The sequence below is a fragment of the Hirundo rustica genome, chromosome 9 (genome assembly GCF_015227805.2).
Source record: "Hirundo rustica isolate bHirRus1 chromosome 9, bHirRus1.pri.v3, whole genome shotgun sequence".
Classification (NCBI taxonomy): domain Eukaryota; kingdom Metazoa; phylum Chordata; class Aves; order Passeriformes; family Hirundinidae; genus Hirundo; species Hirundo rustica.
The window spans coordinates 22,345,591-22,359,069 of NC_053458.1; the positions used below are offsets into that span (position 1 = coordinate 22,345,591).

Genomic DNA, 13,479 nt, shown 5'->3' on the forward strand with positions numbered 1-13,479 from the left:
TTGCAAAACAGTCTTGAAAACATGAACTAAGTGTAACCTGGGCAGAGATGTCTGTTTAAGCTTTCATGGAGTCTGAGATAATAGCTCTGAGAGATGTGAGCCTCATCTCAACAGGGTGTTCTCTCACATGCCTTCTATTTTAAACTTGAACTTTCTCTACTCTTCCTGCTCTTCCAGGCAGGCAAGGTTTAGTCTCTGCATGCAGTCAATTTACTCCAGTGACAAGGCATGTATTTACTTTAGGAAAGAAACCCTACCTATTTTTTCTCCAATTACGATAAAATGAAATCAAAGGGACCCAGTGGTCCTATCTGCCAAGACAGATCCTAGTCCAAGAGTGGCTGGAATTGCATGGTAGATCAGCTTGACAGGCCGCCAGACTGCTCTTCTGTCTGCAAAAGTGGCAAGCATCAGCAGCTGAAGGGGAGAGAGAAATAAACGTGCACTAGACTTATAAAATATTTATTGTAATTCAAAATACAGATTTACTGAAATCCTAGTGGGTTGGGGGGGGGGGTTGGTTTGGGTCTTTTTTTCTTTCTTGTACACATCAAATAGAAATTTTCCACAAGTAAAATGTCTCAGTGTTTGGATAATCATCCAATCCATATTCAGTCTTGTTAAAAGTATTGGCCATTTTTTGCAGAAGAGACTTTCAAATTCTGTGTGCTTTACAATAGGTCTGGGGGGAGGGCAGAAGGGAGGGCAGGCAGAAAGACAGAGGTCCAGACACAACAGTGGTTGTGCCTTATATCTCGCCCCGTGTGCTTCTTCTCCTGTACCCAGCTTTACCAGGTGCTGCTGCTCCAGCCCTTTTTGTTCTGTAACATCCCTGGGCGCTGGATGCCTTGCTTTTTCCCATCCCCTTGCTAGAATAGACATGGCTGTTGCTCCCTTCTCTCCTGGCTCTTTAGTTCAGACTGATCCCACCAGAGAAGTTCACTTTAACAGTGGGTGAATTAACACTGCCTGCTGTGAGGGCCTCTCATGGTGTACAAAAAATCACATTTAACGTTTTTTGTTTCTAAAAACCCTCTGAGCTACATGAAGTGCGTGGTTATATGTTAAGAATATAAAGCCCCAAGCAATTTCATTTATTTCAGCGGGAGTTGCAAATACTGGCTGCTAAAACATAGCCAAAAATTACCACAGAATGAGGACTGGGAAAGTAAGTACTTGAAACCCAAGAAAATCCCCAAGCTAAGGTTACTGCTGCAACATGCAGTTCTTTTTGCTGCACATCTATATGGTTTATTATTAGTTAATCTATGCCCTGTGTGGTGTGTAGGATGTGCAATGAAGCCAAAGCAATATTAGTTTGGAGAAGTTAATATTTGTAATTTCCTGACTTTTGAATATTTGAATTTTCAGCCCCAGTACTGCACTAACGCTGCTTTATGTGTTTAATATATAATTGGCTTGAAATTTTTTTTTCATCTTTTCAACAGTTGATACGATGATTAGTTTCTGGAGGAAGAGTGAAAAGAATGACGTTTTTTCTTTGGCCCAGTACCACAGAATCTATTTTATGCACTTTTTCATTGCAGTGTTACTATGTTGGTGAGGGAAACTTGGTGTAGGTGGGAATTTGGCTGCTCAGTGCCTCTCAGATGAATGAGACTTGGAAGCCTCTCAAGGACGGCGTTATTTTTATTTCATTCCCAAACTCGAGGGAAGCACTCGAAGATTGAAAGCTTTTCATGTGTGTTTACAGGACGGTGGGTTTGCTCCAGCCGTCCCCCGCTGCACCTCCTCTTCAGCAGCTTGGGATAGTGCTTGTTTAGGACTCGATAAAAACAAAAACTAAGCAGATTACCGCAGGTTAAATTAACATTTATGACCTTTCGTACGAAAAGCTCCGCTTTCCTGCTGTGCATAAAGAACGTAAAAGGGCTGCTACGATGTGCCAGTGCACACACCAGCCGGACGGATCCTCCGAGCCGCTTTAGAAGCGGGTGAAGGTGCCCGCGAGGTGACACATGACGGTCCCTAGGCGCTGCCCAGCCCCAGCTGCGGGGCCTCGGGCAGGGCTGCAGCGCCCCGCGCACCTGCCGCGGAGGGCACGGGCCGCCCGCCCGCCCCCGCCGGCCTCAGGTGACACCAGCCCCGGCGGCTCCCCGGGCCGCCGCGGAGCTTCCTGGTTCCCAGAAGGTGCCGGAGCGGCTGCAACAGGAACTGAGAGACGGGGGAGGAGGCGGTGCCGCCGCTCCGCCGCAGTCGCGGCCCGAGCCGGGGGAGCGGAGCCGAGCAGCCATGGGCCGCCGCCCGGCGCGGCGCTGAGCCGCCCCCGCCGCCCAGCGCTCCGCGGCCGGCGCTGCCCCTTCGCCCCTGCCGGGCGGGGCGCTTGTCGCTGGGGGCGCCGGGGCCGCCGCCGGGGGCCCGCGATGTGACCATGGACAGCAGGTTCAAGTGAGTGCTGCGAGCGCGGGGCCGCGGCGGGGCTGTCGGGCGCGCCGGGCCGGGCCGAGCCGGGCCGAGCCCCCGCGGCGGACGGGCGGCGAGCAGGCCCCGCGGCGGGCCCCGGTCCGCCGGGCCCGGCGTGCGGCGGGCGGGGACGGGAGGAGGGGGAGCCCACCCGGCGGGAGCGTGCGAGGGGCCGGGCGCGTCCGCCGCGGCCGCTGAGTGACAGCGGGAAGGGCGGGCGGGAGGCGGCGGGGCCGGAGCCGGGGCGAGGCGGGACCCGCGGGCGGGGGGAGCGGCGGCGCCCCCCGACCCGGCCCGCGGCGGCGGGGAGGGGGAGAAGGAGGGGGAGGCGGCCGCCTCTCGGCCCCGCGGCGGCCCCGGTATCGCCCGTCCGCAGCGGCGCGGGGGACGCGCTCGGCAGCCGCCGGCCCGGCCGGGCAGAGGCCCCGGCGCCGGTGGGGCCGTGCCCGGCGAACGGGGCCCGCGCCGGGGTGGCAGCGCGGTCCCGAGGCCGCCGGGCCCGGCAGAGCTGCCCGCGGTGCCCCTGCCCGCCGCGGGCCGAGGCTATTACAGGCATCCCTTTAGGAGACCACAGAATTGTCAGTGTTGGGAGGGAGCTCTGCAGATCATCTCCTCCGCTCGCCTTGCCGAGGTAGGGTCACGTAGGGCAGGTGACACAGGAACGCTTCCAGGTGGGTCTGGAACGTCTCCAGGGGAAGACTCTACGACCTTCTTTGAGCAGCCTGTTCAGTGCTCTGCCGCCCTCCGTGTAAAGACGTTATTCCTCGTGTTCAGGTGAAACTTGTGTTTTAGCTTACGGCCATGGTGGTTGTAGACCACCCTTCGGCCATTACGGCATGGCAGGTGCAGAAGAGGTTTTTTGGGTGCTTGGGAGCGCTGCTGTCCGGGCTGCCCTCCGGCAGCGGCCTCCTGCTCTGGTGACATTGAAAGTGACAAGATGTTACACACGGGTTTCGGCAATTGACAAACAGCTCTGTGCCCATACGTGTTGAATGAGCAGGCTGGCGCCGCAGAGCTGGCAGGGAAACGAGAGACGAGAGACGGCCTCGCAATTCTCAGATTAGTTTGACACATTTTTGACACTTCTAAGTGTAGTGGGATGTGAAGAGTAAACTTAGAAGCGATTTTCTGCAGAAGCAGTTTTAGAGTACTACAGTGAAAGACAGAAGGCAGTATTACTTCAAAGAGCTTTTTTTCATGAGTGTAATTCAGCTAGGAGTTAGAAGCAGTCATTTGTTGATTATAACATGAACTGATTCACATTAAAACCCCAACCTGAGAGGATAAACCCAAGGCCTAAGGTAGGGCAATGTCATTTCTTTTAAATGAAGGATTTTTGTGGTTCAGTTTTCTAGATGACTCAACCAAGCACAGCCTTATCAGTTTCATTCTGAACCTGCTCACCAGCTAGAGGAACAATGGACAGTTCAAGACCAGAGTAAATCTCCAATGTCCTGGATTTTAGGCTGTTGTAACTCAGACCAGAGTTTCATCTGCTCTACCCAGAATCAGTAACTACAGGATTTCCCCAACAAAATGCTTTAAAATGCAAGAAAAGAGTGCGATATGGGCAGGTTATGTCTTCATAATCTGAATTAGACTGTAATTGCGTATCTCAATTGATGATGGTGCCGAGGTCAGTGAAAGCATGTACTGAATCAATTAATTTGTGACAGCTGAGTTTTTCCTAGCTCAGCCTTTGGATTTCATTCAAAACTTTATTTAAAGAAACAACAGTGTGTTAATTTGCTGTATGCTTTATGTGAAGCATTCTGGAAACCTGGAACCAAGTCTCGGTTGTTTTTTTTTCTTTTTTTTCTTTCTTTCTTATGCCTAAATCTCCAGCTGACTTCAGTGGGAGTGTTACTTAAGACAGGAGTTCTAGCGTGAGCCTTTTATGTGGGCTAAATAGATAATTGATATGGGTGCGGTTATGCCGCTTGTTTTTAATATAAATAGCAGTGCGCTTGGTAGGCAGAGAAGGGTGGATGGTATGGTAATGGCATTTAGACCAGTTTCAATGAATATGCAGTTCGGGATTAGGTTGAGTGTTAATTGCTGTTGGCACACGCGGTTTGTTATTATCATCAGGTGGAAGAGGCGCCGGCCGGCACACGCGGCTGCCCTTGATGGCTCCCGCAGGTGGGGAGGCTCTGTCATCCCGGCCAGCGCGGGCCTGTGGCCGCGCCGAGTTAGCGCGCTTCTGGTGGCTCCGCAGTGAATCATGCCTGAGCTTCACCCTGGAAAGGCCCAGCTGGCCATCAATATCTGGTGAAAGAGGAAGCCAAACGATTCTCGGCCTTGGGGTGGTAATCAGATGCATTTAAAGGATAGAGTGGCTAAACACAGGGAATTCAAATGGAAGTCTAATGATGGGCTGTTCCTATTTAGTAGAAGCAAGACGTAGCTTTAGAAAAGGCTGTCTGCGACTCCATTAATGTTGCAGATTGATTGATAAGGAGCACAGTAGCTCTTTTTTTCTCAGCTGTCAGGTGGGCTGTGGTGGAGTGACTTAAAAGCTATTTGATGTACAAGGCAGTGACGATATCACGTAAATAAATCGCACAGTTTAGCTTGTTTATCTGTCTCATTCTTTTATTAAGGCTGTATAGGGAAATGTGACTTTTTGGTTCTTCCTTAGCACTAATATGAGTACTAATTTTGTTTTAATGATATTTTAATACTATTTGTTATTGTATAAAAAGAATGGCAAGGATATAACAGTAGAAATAACGTCTGAAATAATGTATATGGTAATTGCTTGTGTTTGTTTCTTCTAGGGAAAATCCAGAACGAACCTTTGATTTGGTACTGAAAGTAAAATGCCAAGCTTCAGAAAATGAAGGTAATATGCTGTGCCTGTGATATTTATATGGAGAAGTGAGAGCTGGGAAAAAATACTTGGCATCCCAATTTAGCGTTATTTTATACTTTGGATAACTTTTGGACTGAGATTGTGTTAGAATGTGCCTATGATTTTTTTATTGTTTTTTAAAATCTATTGCTTTGTAGTTGTGGGGTTCTGTTATGCTTTCATTTTAGCTGTTGTAAAAATATTTTTGTTCTGCATGATATATTTGCAAAACTTGGACTTGAAATGTATTTTCTACTCTTAAAATATTGATTTTGTGTAAGATTTAATTTTAGAAGAACAGTTGACTTTTGTCTATCTGGGGATTGTTAATTTTGATCAGTGTGATAGAAAGTAAGTTATTTTCCAAAAAACAGTAGGAAGAGACTTTCTTTGTAGCTCATGTTTGGTAGCTGCTTTGGTTTGCTGCACCATACAAACAGCAACGAGAGCTGCCTTGAGCTCGTATCAGCCATCATTTTCGCATCTCTGTAAACATGAGGTTAAAGAGATGTAGTAGTGCAAGAATTGTCTAGGAGAGGCTTTTTTTCCTCTTGGGTAGAAAGAAGATGGGCTTTCCAGGACTGGAATTAATGTGACCTCTTGGAAGTCCACTGGGGGAACTCAGTTCATGTTCTCATCCGAGGGTGTTTGCCTTACAAAAGCAAAGGGAGAGGAGGAGTCTTGTCGGGCTTGTATTGTAGTCATGTTAGTCTGTGACAGCTGTGTCTTAATCGCAACTGTAAAAACAATAAACTACATCTTAAAATAGACTATATTTCTTCCCCTACTGTGCTAATGGATACTGTTTCTAGAGTTTACTACTTTAACAAGTAAGAGGCCTGTAGAAGTTTATAGCCCCAAACTATTCCATTATATTTTTTTATATTTCAGACAGCATTTCTGTTAGTGTTAGTCTCAGGAACATGCCTGGTGTGCTTGGAAACAAACCCTGCCTGGTGTGCTTGGAAAAAAAAACCATTTCTGTCGAAGCTAAACAATTGTAGTTCTTCAGGTCTTTTATTGATTTTTGTGACCAGCCAGCATCCTTCAGTTTATCGCCTGCTTTTTTGATTTGCTCTTGGTATTGTCATAGTTTGGCGAATCAGGTGGACTTTCCTAACTCTGATCATTGTTGTGGCTTGTATCACATGGCACTCTGCCTCCTTTTCTTTCCCGTTTTGCCTTAGTGAATTTCATAGATGATATCTGGGAACCCTTAGCTTAGCTGCTTGACTTTGGATCTCTTCCTCCTTGCATTGTGCTTTTAGTCTCTGCCTCCACCCAGTATCCCTTCCTGGGGGTCTGTTTACATCTTGGTTTAGGCCCAGCTTCAGGCTGCAAATTTTATTCCCTTTCTTCCTTTCTCTTCCGAGATCTAGACTGTTGGTAATCCTTTCAGGTTTTCATCTTGAAATCTTGAAAAATGTGGGCTTTCTTCTTCTGTCATCAGAACATGGATCTACATCCTCTTAGTTCTTTTTATCTCCTGCTTGACTTCTCATTTTTGTTGTGCATCTTTCTGCCACTGCTGCCATAAGAAACCACTGCTGCCATTGCGTGCAGCTCTGTGAATGACTGCCTACACCTGAATTTTGGTCATAGGTACTTCCCTTGCCTCTCTTGGTTGGTAATTTTGCTGTTTATCTCTTGTCCTCTGGGGAGAGGAGCATCTTTAAGAAATCTGTGTCTCTCCTTGCACTGTGACACGAGTCAATGTGGAGACTGTGTTTGTGACTATATTGTGGTTGCATTCTCTGCTATTCCCCTTTTTATCACCATCACTTCTAAGCTGTGTGGGCTCAGTTGCTCTTGGTTCATGGCCTGGCCAAAGACAGGAAGGAGGTTTGATACCAGTAATTTTTTGGAGTCTGCAGTGTGTAACTGGTGAGGGGCTTAGGAGTCTTTAGCTGGCCTGGAGCTTGTGCTGATTCTTGTACGCATCCACAGATCAGGACAGAAGTACAGTCCCCTTTGTCCTATCTAACAGTGCTGGCTGAATATTCCAGTAACCATCCTGTTGTACTTGGTGACCCATCTGGGATTTGCTTTAATGTCTTTCATATCATATCTAATTCAGATAACAAACCCTCACTCCAGTGAGGGCTTGACATCATATTTACATATGGTATTAGGAACACAGTGATGTATCAAATTAATATATCTGAATGTTAAAGTTATCTAAAGGAAATTCACAAGGGACAAAAGTGTATTGTCTTCACTGCCACTTTAGAAATGGAGCACAGGGCTTGTCATGCAAAACAGGGAGCTTTCAAGGTTGGTTTATTATAAGGCCTAACAAATTTGACAGTTACCCTGTATTGTAGGTCTTGTCTTTAAATAGATTTTCATGCTAGGATAATCTTTTGAATATATCATACTTGAAAACGTGATCCATTCACCTGGTTCTTTGCTTATGCCTCTTTCTTTCTTGTGAAAGAGATTTGTGTTTAAATAGGAGCTTTCTCCCTCGCATCCCATCTGCTCCTTGTACTTGATCCTGAAGCTATGTCAGGACTGAATTTGTGACATCACTGTCACCAGTGTTGCCGTGGAAATATCACAGCCACAAAATTATGATCTCCCTGCATGAGTGAGCAGCAGGAGAAGCCGACTTAGGAGAGAGGAAGACCTTAATGTGACCTGTGTATCTCTAAGCTTTTTTTCTTTTCAAGCTTTGCTGTAGTCTGCCTTCTCCTGCATTTTAATTTCCCTGTGCCAATATGTAACTTTTCTAACAAATCAAAATGCGGAGCTCTTACTAAGATGTTTTTCTGAGTATGCTAAATGCCTGCAACAATGTGACCTGATGAAGAATTTTTATATTAAAATTGTTTAACACTCTTGGAAAAGTATTTTTTTCATAACTTGTTAATTACCGCATAGCTCTCAAGGAATATCAGATGTTACATTGTCCTGGGACTGTTCCATCTGTACATACATGAAATGCAGCAGTATATAATTTCTTATATGTGTTAAGAAACTTGTTCTTCAATTATTCCACTAATTATTTTCAACATAGATGTTTACATTAAGTAGAAACCGAAGAGATTTCATGTAGATTAATGTGAATTTACCACTTCATGTTTGGTAGGTAGCTCTTGAATTGCTTACCGGCTCTGTTGTGCTAGCATGTATTTATTTATAGCTGGATTGAAATTTTGTTTCCTGCTGGATAAGTGATTTTTGGATATTTTGTAATTTGAGAGTAGCTTATGTACTTAAATATTTGTTACTCTGTTGTAAACCACAGGAGTGCACAGTAGCATTGCTCGAACAGTGATCTTCCAACCTTTTCCTCAGACAGGAGAGAAAAAAAGGATACTCTCTACTTAAATATTCTTATAATTCCTTTAACAGTTTAGGATATTTTGCTTACTGTATTTTCAGAGTAAATCTCCAAAGAAGAGACAAACCCTTAAGACCAACACAAGATTGTAGCTCAGGATCATAACTTTGAGTCCTTTGCAGTGCTGAGGGTAGTAAACATCAATTAGCAACCAGTTGATGTGACAGCTTTCGCTTACGAAAATTCATAACCTGTTTCTCGCAAAACTTTGAGATGAATTAGCTTCTGTTCAGCAGAGTTTGCTAAGTGACTGGGACATAAGTGTTAAGCTATTCTAGCAGCCTGGTATTTGTTAATTGTGAATTTGGCCTGCAGTGTGAATAGCACCTTACAGAAAAAAGTTTTACATTGCCTTCCAGCCAGCTGCATAGTTTTGTAATTCTTTTCCGTGTTATTCTTTAATGAACAGCAAACATGAAATAGCAAAAATGTGTGTTCAATTTAATATCAGCAGCAGGCCTTCTGTATTAAATATTCACTTACAGATCCAGAGGGCAACTTGATAACAGATATTATCAAAACTGCTATGTTATTTTAAGGACTAGAATTACTCTTTAGCTTTAGGGTGAAAAGTTTTTTGCGCTTTGGGCTGAATCATCCTTACTGGGTATCAGGAATAAAGCAGTGGTGCAGTTATCCTAAGCGCACAGTCTTACATAAGGCTATTGCTCAACAGCTGCACCTACATCAGCTTTACTCTTCTCCTGGCACACTTTTGTCCCTTGAAAATTACACTGCAGCTGGCCCTGAAAGGTGGGCTGGAGCCTAGGAACTGTCTGCTGCAGTTTCTTTTTTGCCGTCCAGATCATTCTATCATGAAAAGTAAATTGAATTTCTGGAAGGTCGATGTTTCTGAACTTTTCCACAGGACATGTCCAAATTAATAATACCTATATTCTATAGACTATAATCTTTGTGAGGATTGTATCTATGAGTACACAAGCATATACGGGTTGTGCATACAGACCTCTAAGTCTGAACTGTGGATTTGTGTTAAATGGGCAGAGATGAAGTCAGCAATTCAACTCAGTCAATAGATTTTTATATCCTGTGCATTGGTTCTATTAAAACTGGGTTGCAGATGCAAGAGGCAGTGCAGATACAGCAGTCAGCAGTAGAAATGCAACGTGCAACAGCTTCTGTGAACATGAACTCTTCAGCATTTCTGTCCAGTTTCCCAAGAAGATGACTCAGATTGGTTTCAGTGTGGTTAAGAGAGTGCTGTTTGCTACACCTTCATTTTCTTTGATTATAGTACATAAAAAAAGCAACAAAAAGACTCCTTGGAGGCTGCAGGTAAATCCAGAAAAGTCAACCACTGAATCGTGGTTTGGGTGTAGAGCAGTCCTGACTGTTAAAGGTTTACTTGAAAACCCTTTTAAAGTACCAGTTCATTTACTGTCCAATCAAAGAATAATTGTTGGAACAACCTTGAAATTTGGTTGCTTTGTCTCTTTCTTTTTTAATTGCTAGGAAGTCTTAAATAGCTCTAGGGCTAGATAATGTGATTTTCAGAGAAGATGTTAAATAGGTTGTGTTGAATTGCATGAATAACTCCTGTAGTTTCTTGCCTCTACCAGAATGATAATAAACCTTAGAGTTGTGTGATCTCCAAATTATTTTTCTTTAAAGGGTCTTATATTCATTAAATTTTCAAGAAAAACCCACAAATCCAGTTTAACTGTGTGTTGGTAGAGTTAAATACTGTATGCATTAAGTCCAGAAATTAGTTTGGAAATGCAAAATTCTTTGTATGAGGTCTGATTGCTCTCTGTTAAGGTACTAACAAAATTTGTAAATCCAGAAAGGTCCCAATTCCAAAACCAAGTTTAATGCTGTTGGCAGTTTTGTCCAAGGGTAAGCTGTCTTGCTTTGGTAAGGTTTTGATTTAGGGTCTTCCAGAGCTGCCCCCAGGATTGTGGACAGACCGAGCACCACTTTTTCTTGTTCTGTTTTTTCTTCACTCTAGAGGGTTGTTTGTTAACCGCATACTCTGAGCCAATGGGTGTAACGTGCTGATCAAGATAACATCTTTCCTCTGCTCTACATTTCTTGTACAGCATCTCTTGAACCCGTAGAAAAAGAGAATTCTATCAGTGTAATACATGAAGAAGTCTGGAGGATTTTTTTTAAGAGCAGTTAAAACTTTTGATGCAGTGTTTAAATACTGCTAACCTTTTCCCCTGTTGGTTTTAGCTGGAAGGGTACTAAATAAGTACTGGCCCACAGAAAGCTTTCTCTACCTTTTTAAAGCATGCTCTGCTCTTCAGGTGACTGTGGAGAGCAACTATATGTTGCTATGAACTAGATAAACTTTCTTACTTTTCTCTCATTTACACGTATATTTTTAGTCTCAAATGCTGTATCAACATATTAGAATTTGTTTTACACCAATAAAAAGTTAAAGGTGCTTTTTCAATTGGTAAAATGTTATTTGAGAGCATTGGATATCTGCTTATAGTCTTAGCTTAGATGCAGCTTTTGTATATCAAAAAAATAAAACTTTCTTTTTATATTCTTCAGGAGTTTCATTGAGCTTAACATCCGCTCCCCTGCCCCCCTGCCCCAACTCATTAACTCACATGTTGTTATTTAGGTTAGTGCTACTTCCCTGTAGTGGTTTCTTGCTTTTCGGTTGAAATTGTGAAGCTAAACAGGACATTTTATCTAGCCTGTTTTTTTTATGGGATTGATTGATTAGGAGAAGTAAATGTCACAGTCTTTTGTTGAGGGTTGTGTAAATGCTTTGAAGACAAAAGCAGGAGCTCTATGAAGAGCAGGTAGAGCATCACGTTTGACCATCAGACAAAACCAAGGAATACAAGCCAGAGTTTGGGTGAAGTTCTCTTGTGCACGAGCACCAAGCATAGCTGTAAATCCTTCATAAATTATAGTCTTTAAACCCTCCACTTGTAGCTAAATAAGTAATTTCATTGTGTTCAAATTTCTGGCATTTAATTGGAAAGCCCCTGAGGGTATGAACAATGTCTTCTGTGTGTTTGGACTGTCACTAGTGAGTGTGGGTGTTGGAAAATTATGAACAACAAAACCAATTAAGACAAGAATGATTTTACATCTAAGATAAAGATTGTCATTTTGATGCTTTTTACCTTTTCCTTCTGTTCTCCAGAGACTGAGAAATGCAGTATAGTCTCTCCAGCTTTCAGCTTCTCCACAGATGCAAAAATGTGGAGGAAAGTGTTGCTACTTTTCAGTGTCTCATTTCCTTCAGGTCTTTTTTTTTTTTTTTTCTACCAACCTCCAGAGATTCTTGGATGTATGTGTAATTTGGAGGTGGGTGCAGATATGTGTGTGTAGGAGGGGAGGGGGTGAGAGCTGCTGAAGAAATAGGTCAAGGAAGCCCTTTCTCCTATCTTGCCTGCATTCTTTACCAGGGTGAAGAGACCCCAGTGGGGAGGGCCGACCCTGCTCCCCAAAGCCAGAGGACAGTCCTGGGAGGAGTGGCAGGCTCTGCTCTACTGCAGAGATTCCAGCTGCAGCAATGTGGGGGCAGGCACTGTGCTATCAGTGCTGGTGGAGATGAATTATCCCCCTGCAGCCACTCGCCCGGCTGTGTCAGTTTTTCGTGTAATGCCATATGCCACTTTCAGCCGTGTGATCGGGTTTTGGGCAGTGAAATTAAAAGGGAATGACTTGATTAGTTAAGGAATACAAACACTAAGCTGGTATAAAAAGGATTTTGTATAAAATTGAGTAGAACTAACAAACTAGTATTGGTATGACTAAATATAAGTTGAGAAAAGCAATGTGTGTAATGTAATCAATCAGTATGAAAGTTGACGTTCTTGTGCTTTTTTAAATTTAATTTTAGTTTCGTTTTAGTACTTCACTATTTGAGATGGCTGCCTGGGGGGTAGTTTGTGGGCTTTTAAATTGCTTGCATTCAGAAGTGTTAAGAGTTTGCATATTTTCCTAAGCTAATGTCAGCATGCTTCAGCCCTCCCACATACTGAACAGCCAGCCCATCGTGCCCAGAGTTTTATCTGTCTTCAATGGGATATTTTATGCTTCTTGCTCTCTTCATATAGTGTAATGACTTTTTTTTTTTTTTTTTTTTAATGTACAGAGGATTTAAAATCTGCTGAAAAAACTCTGAAAACTGGTTAAACTTCCAAGGTTTAAAATAGCTGTAAGACACTTCTCTGTCTACCACTAATTTGAAGAGGCTGAAGTGTAGAGTTTCCTGTCTGGTTAACAAAAATAGTTTCTGTAATTCTTTTTCCTTTGCCACTGATGATATTATCTGGAGAATGGCAGATAGATGTAGATGCACATGCTCATTGTCTAACTGTTGAAATAGATCCTTCTGTTTATAAATAAAATAAAACATGATCAGAGCTACAAAGGGAAGAGTTACATAAATGTTCGTGAAGGGCTTAAAAAACCCTGAAGCCAAGTAAAGTGCTATTTTTACTCCCTAAAGTAACATAGGAAGAGCAATTTGAGCACAGCATTGCTTTGCAACTAATATATTAAGAAGCTGTATTTTTTGTGGCAGGCTGAAATGTGATAACTCCAAGATCCTGGTAAAGACACGATATTTACAGGCAAATATTTAGAATGGAAGATTCTATGTGACTAACAGAGTAATAAAATGCTGAAAACGTTAACTTCTGATATTCGCCTTTAATATTTTTCCATGTATTTTTGAGAATTGTAGGTTTATGCATAGAACTGAGTAATTTGGGTGAACAAACACTTTCTATTTTGTGAATCTGGTTTAGGAAAAAAAATTAAAACTTAGTACTGAACTCTATAGGGAAAAAAAAGAAGAGAAAAAGCAGAAGTTTTAAAAAAAAAAGGCTTGAACAAGATTTTGGGTGTGGTATCTGCG

General features: G+C 43.2%; 1 protein-coding gene across 4 annotated transcripts in view; it reads left to right on the plus strand.

The window, feature by feature from the left end:
• Window positions 1–2,326: 2,326 nt before the first annotated feature.
• DENND1B (DENN domain containing 1B) overlaps window positions 2,327–13,479 on the plus strand; it is a 151,173-nt gene continuing 140,020 nt past the window's right edge. For 2 of the 4 annotated variants that reach the window (XM_040072614.2, XM_040072616.2), the window contains exons 1-2: window positions 2,327–2,409; window positions 5,205–5,269. In XM_040072614.2, the coding sequence (XP_039928548.1) occupies window positions 2,393–2,409; window positions 5,205–5,269 (82 nt within the window). In that variant the 5' untranslated portion in view covers window positions 2,327–2,392. Of the gene's footprint in view, window positions 2,410–4,554; window positions 4,696–5,204; window positions 5,270–13,479 lie in introns of those variants that run through there. The other 2 variants (XM_040072613.2, XM_040072615.2) reach the window with 1 other exon arrangement.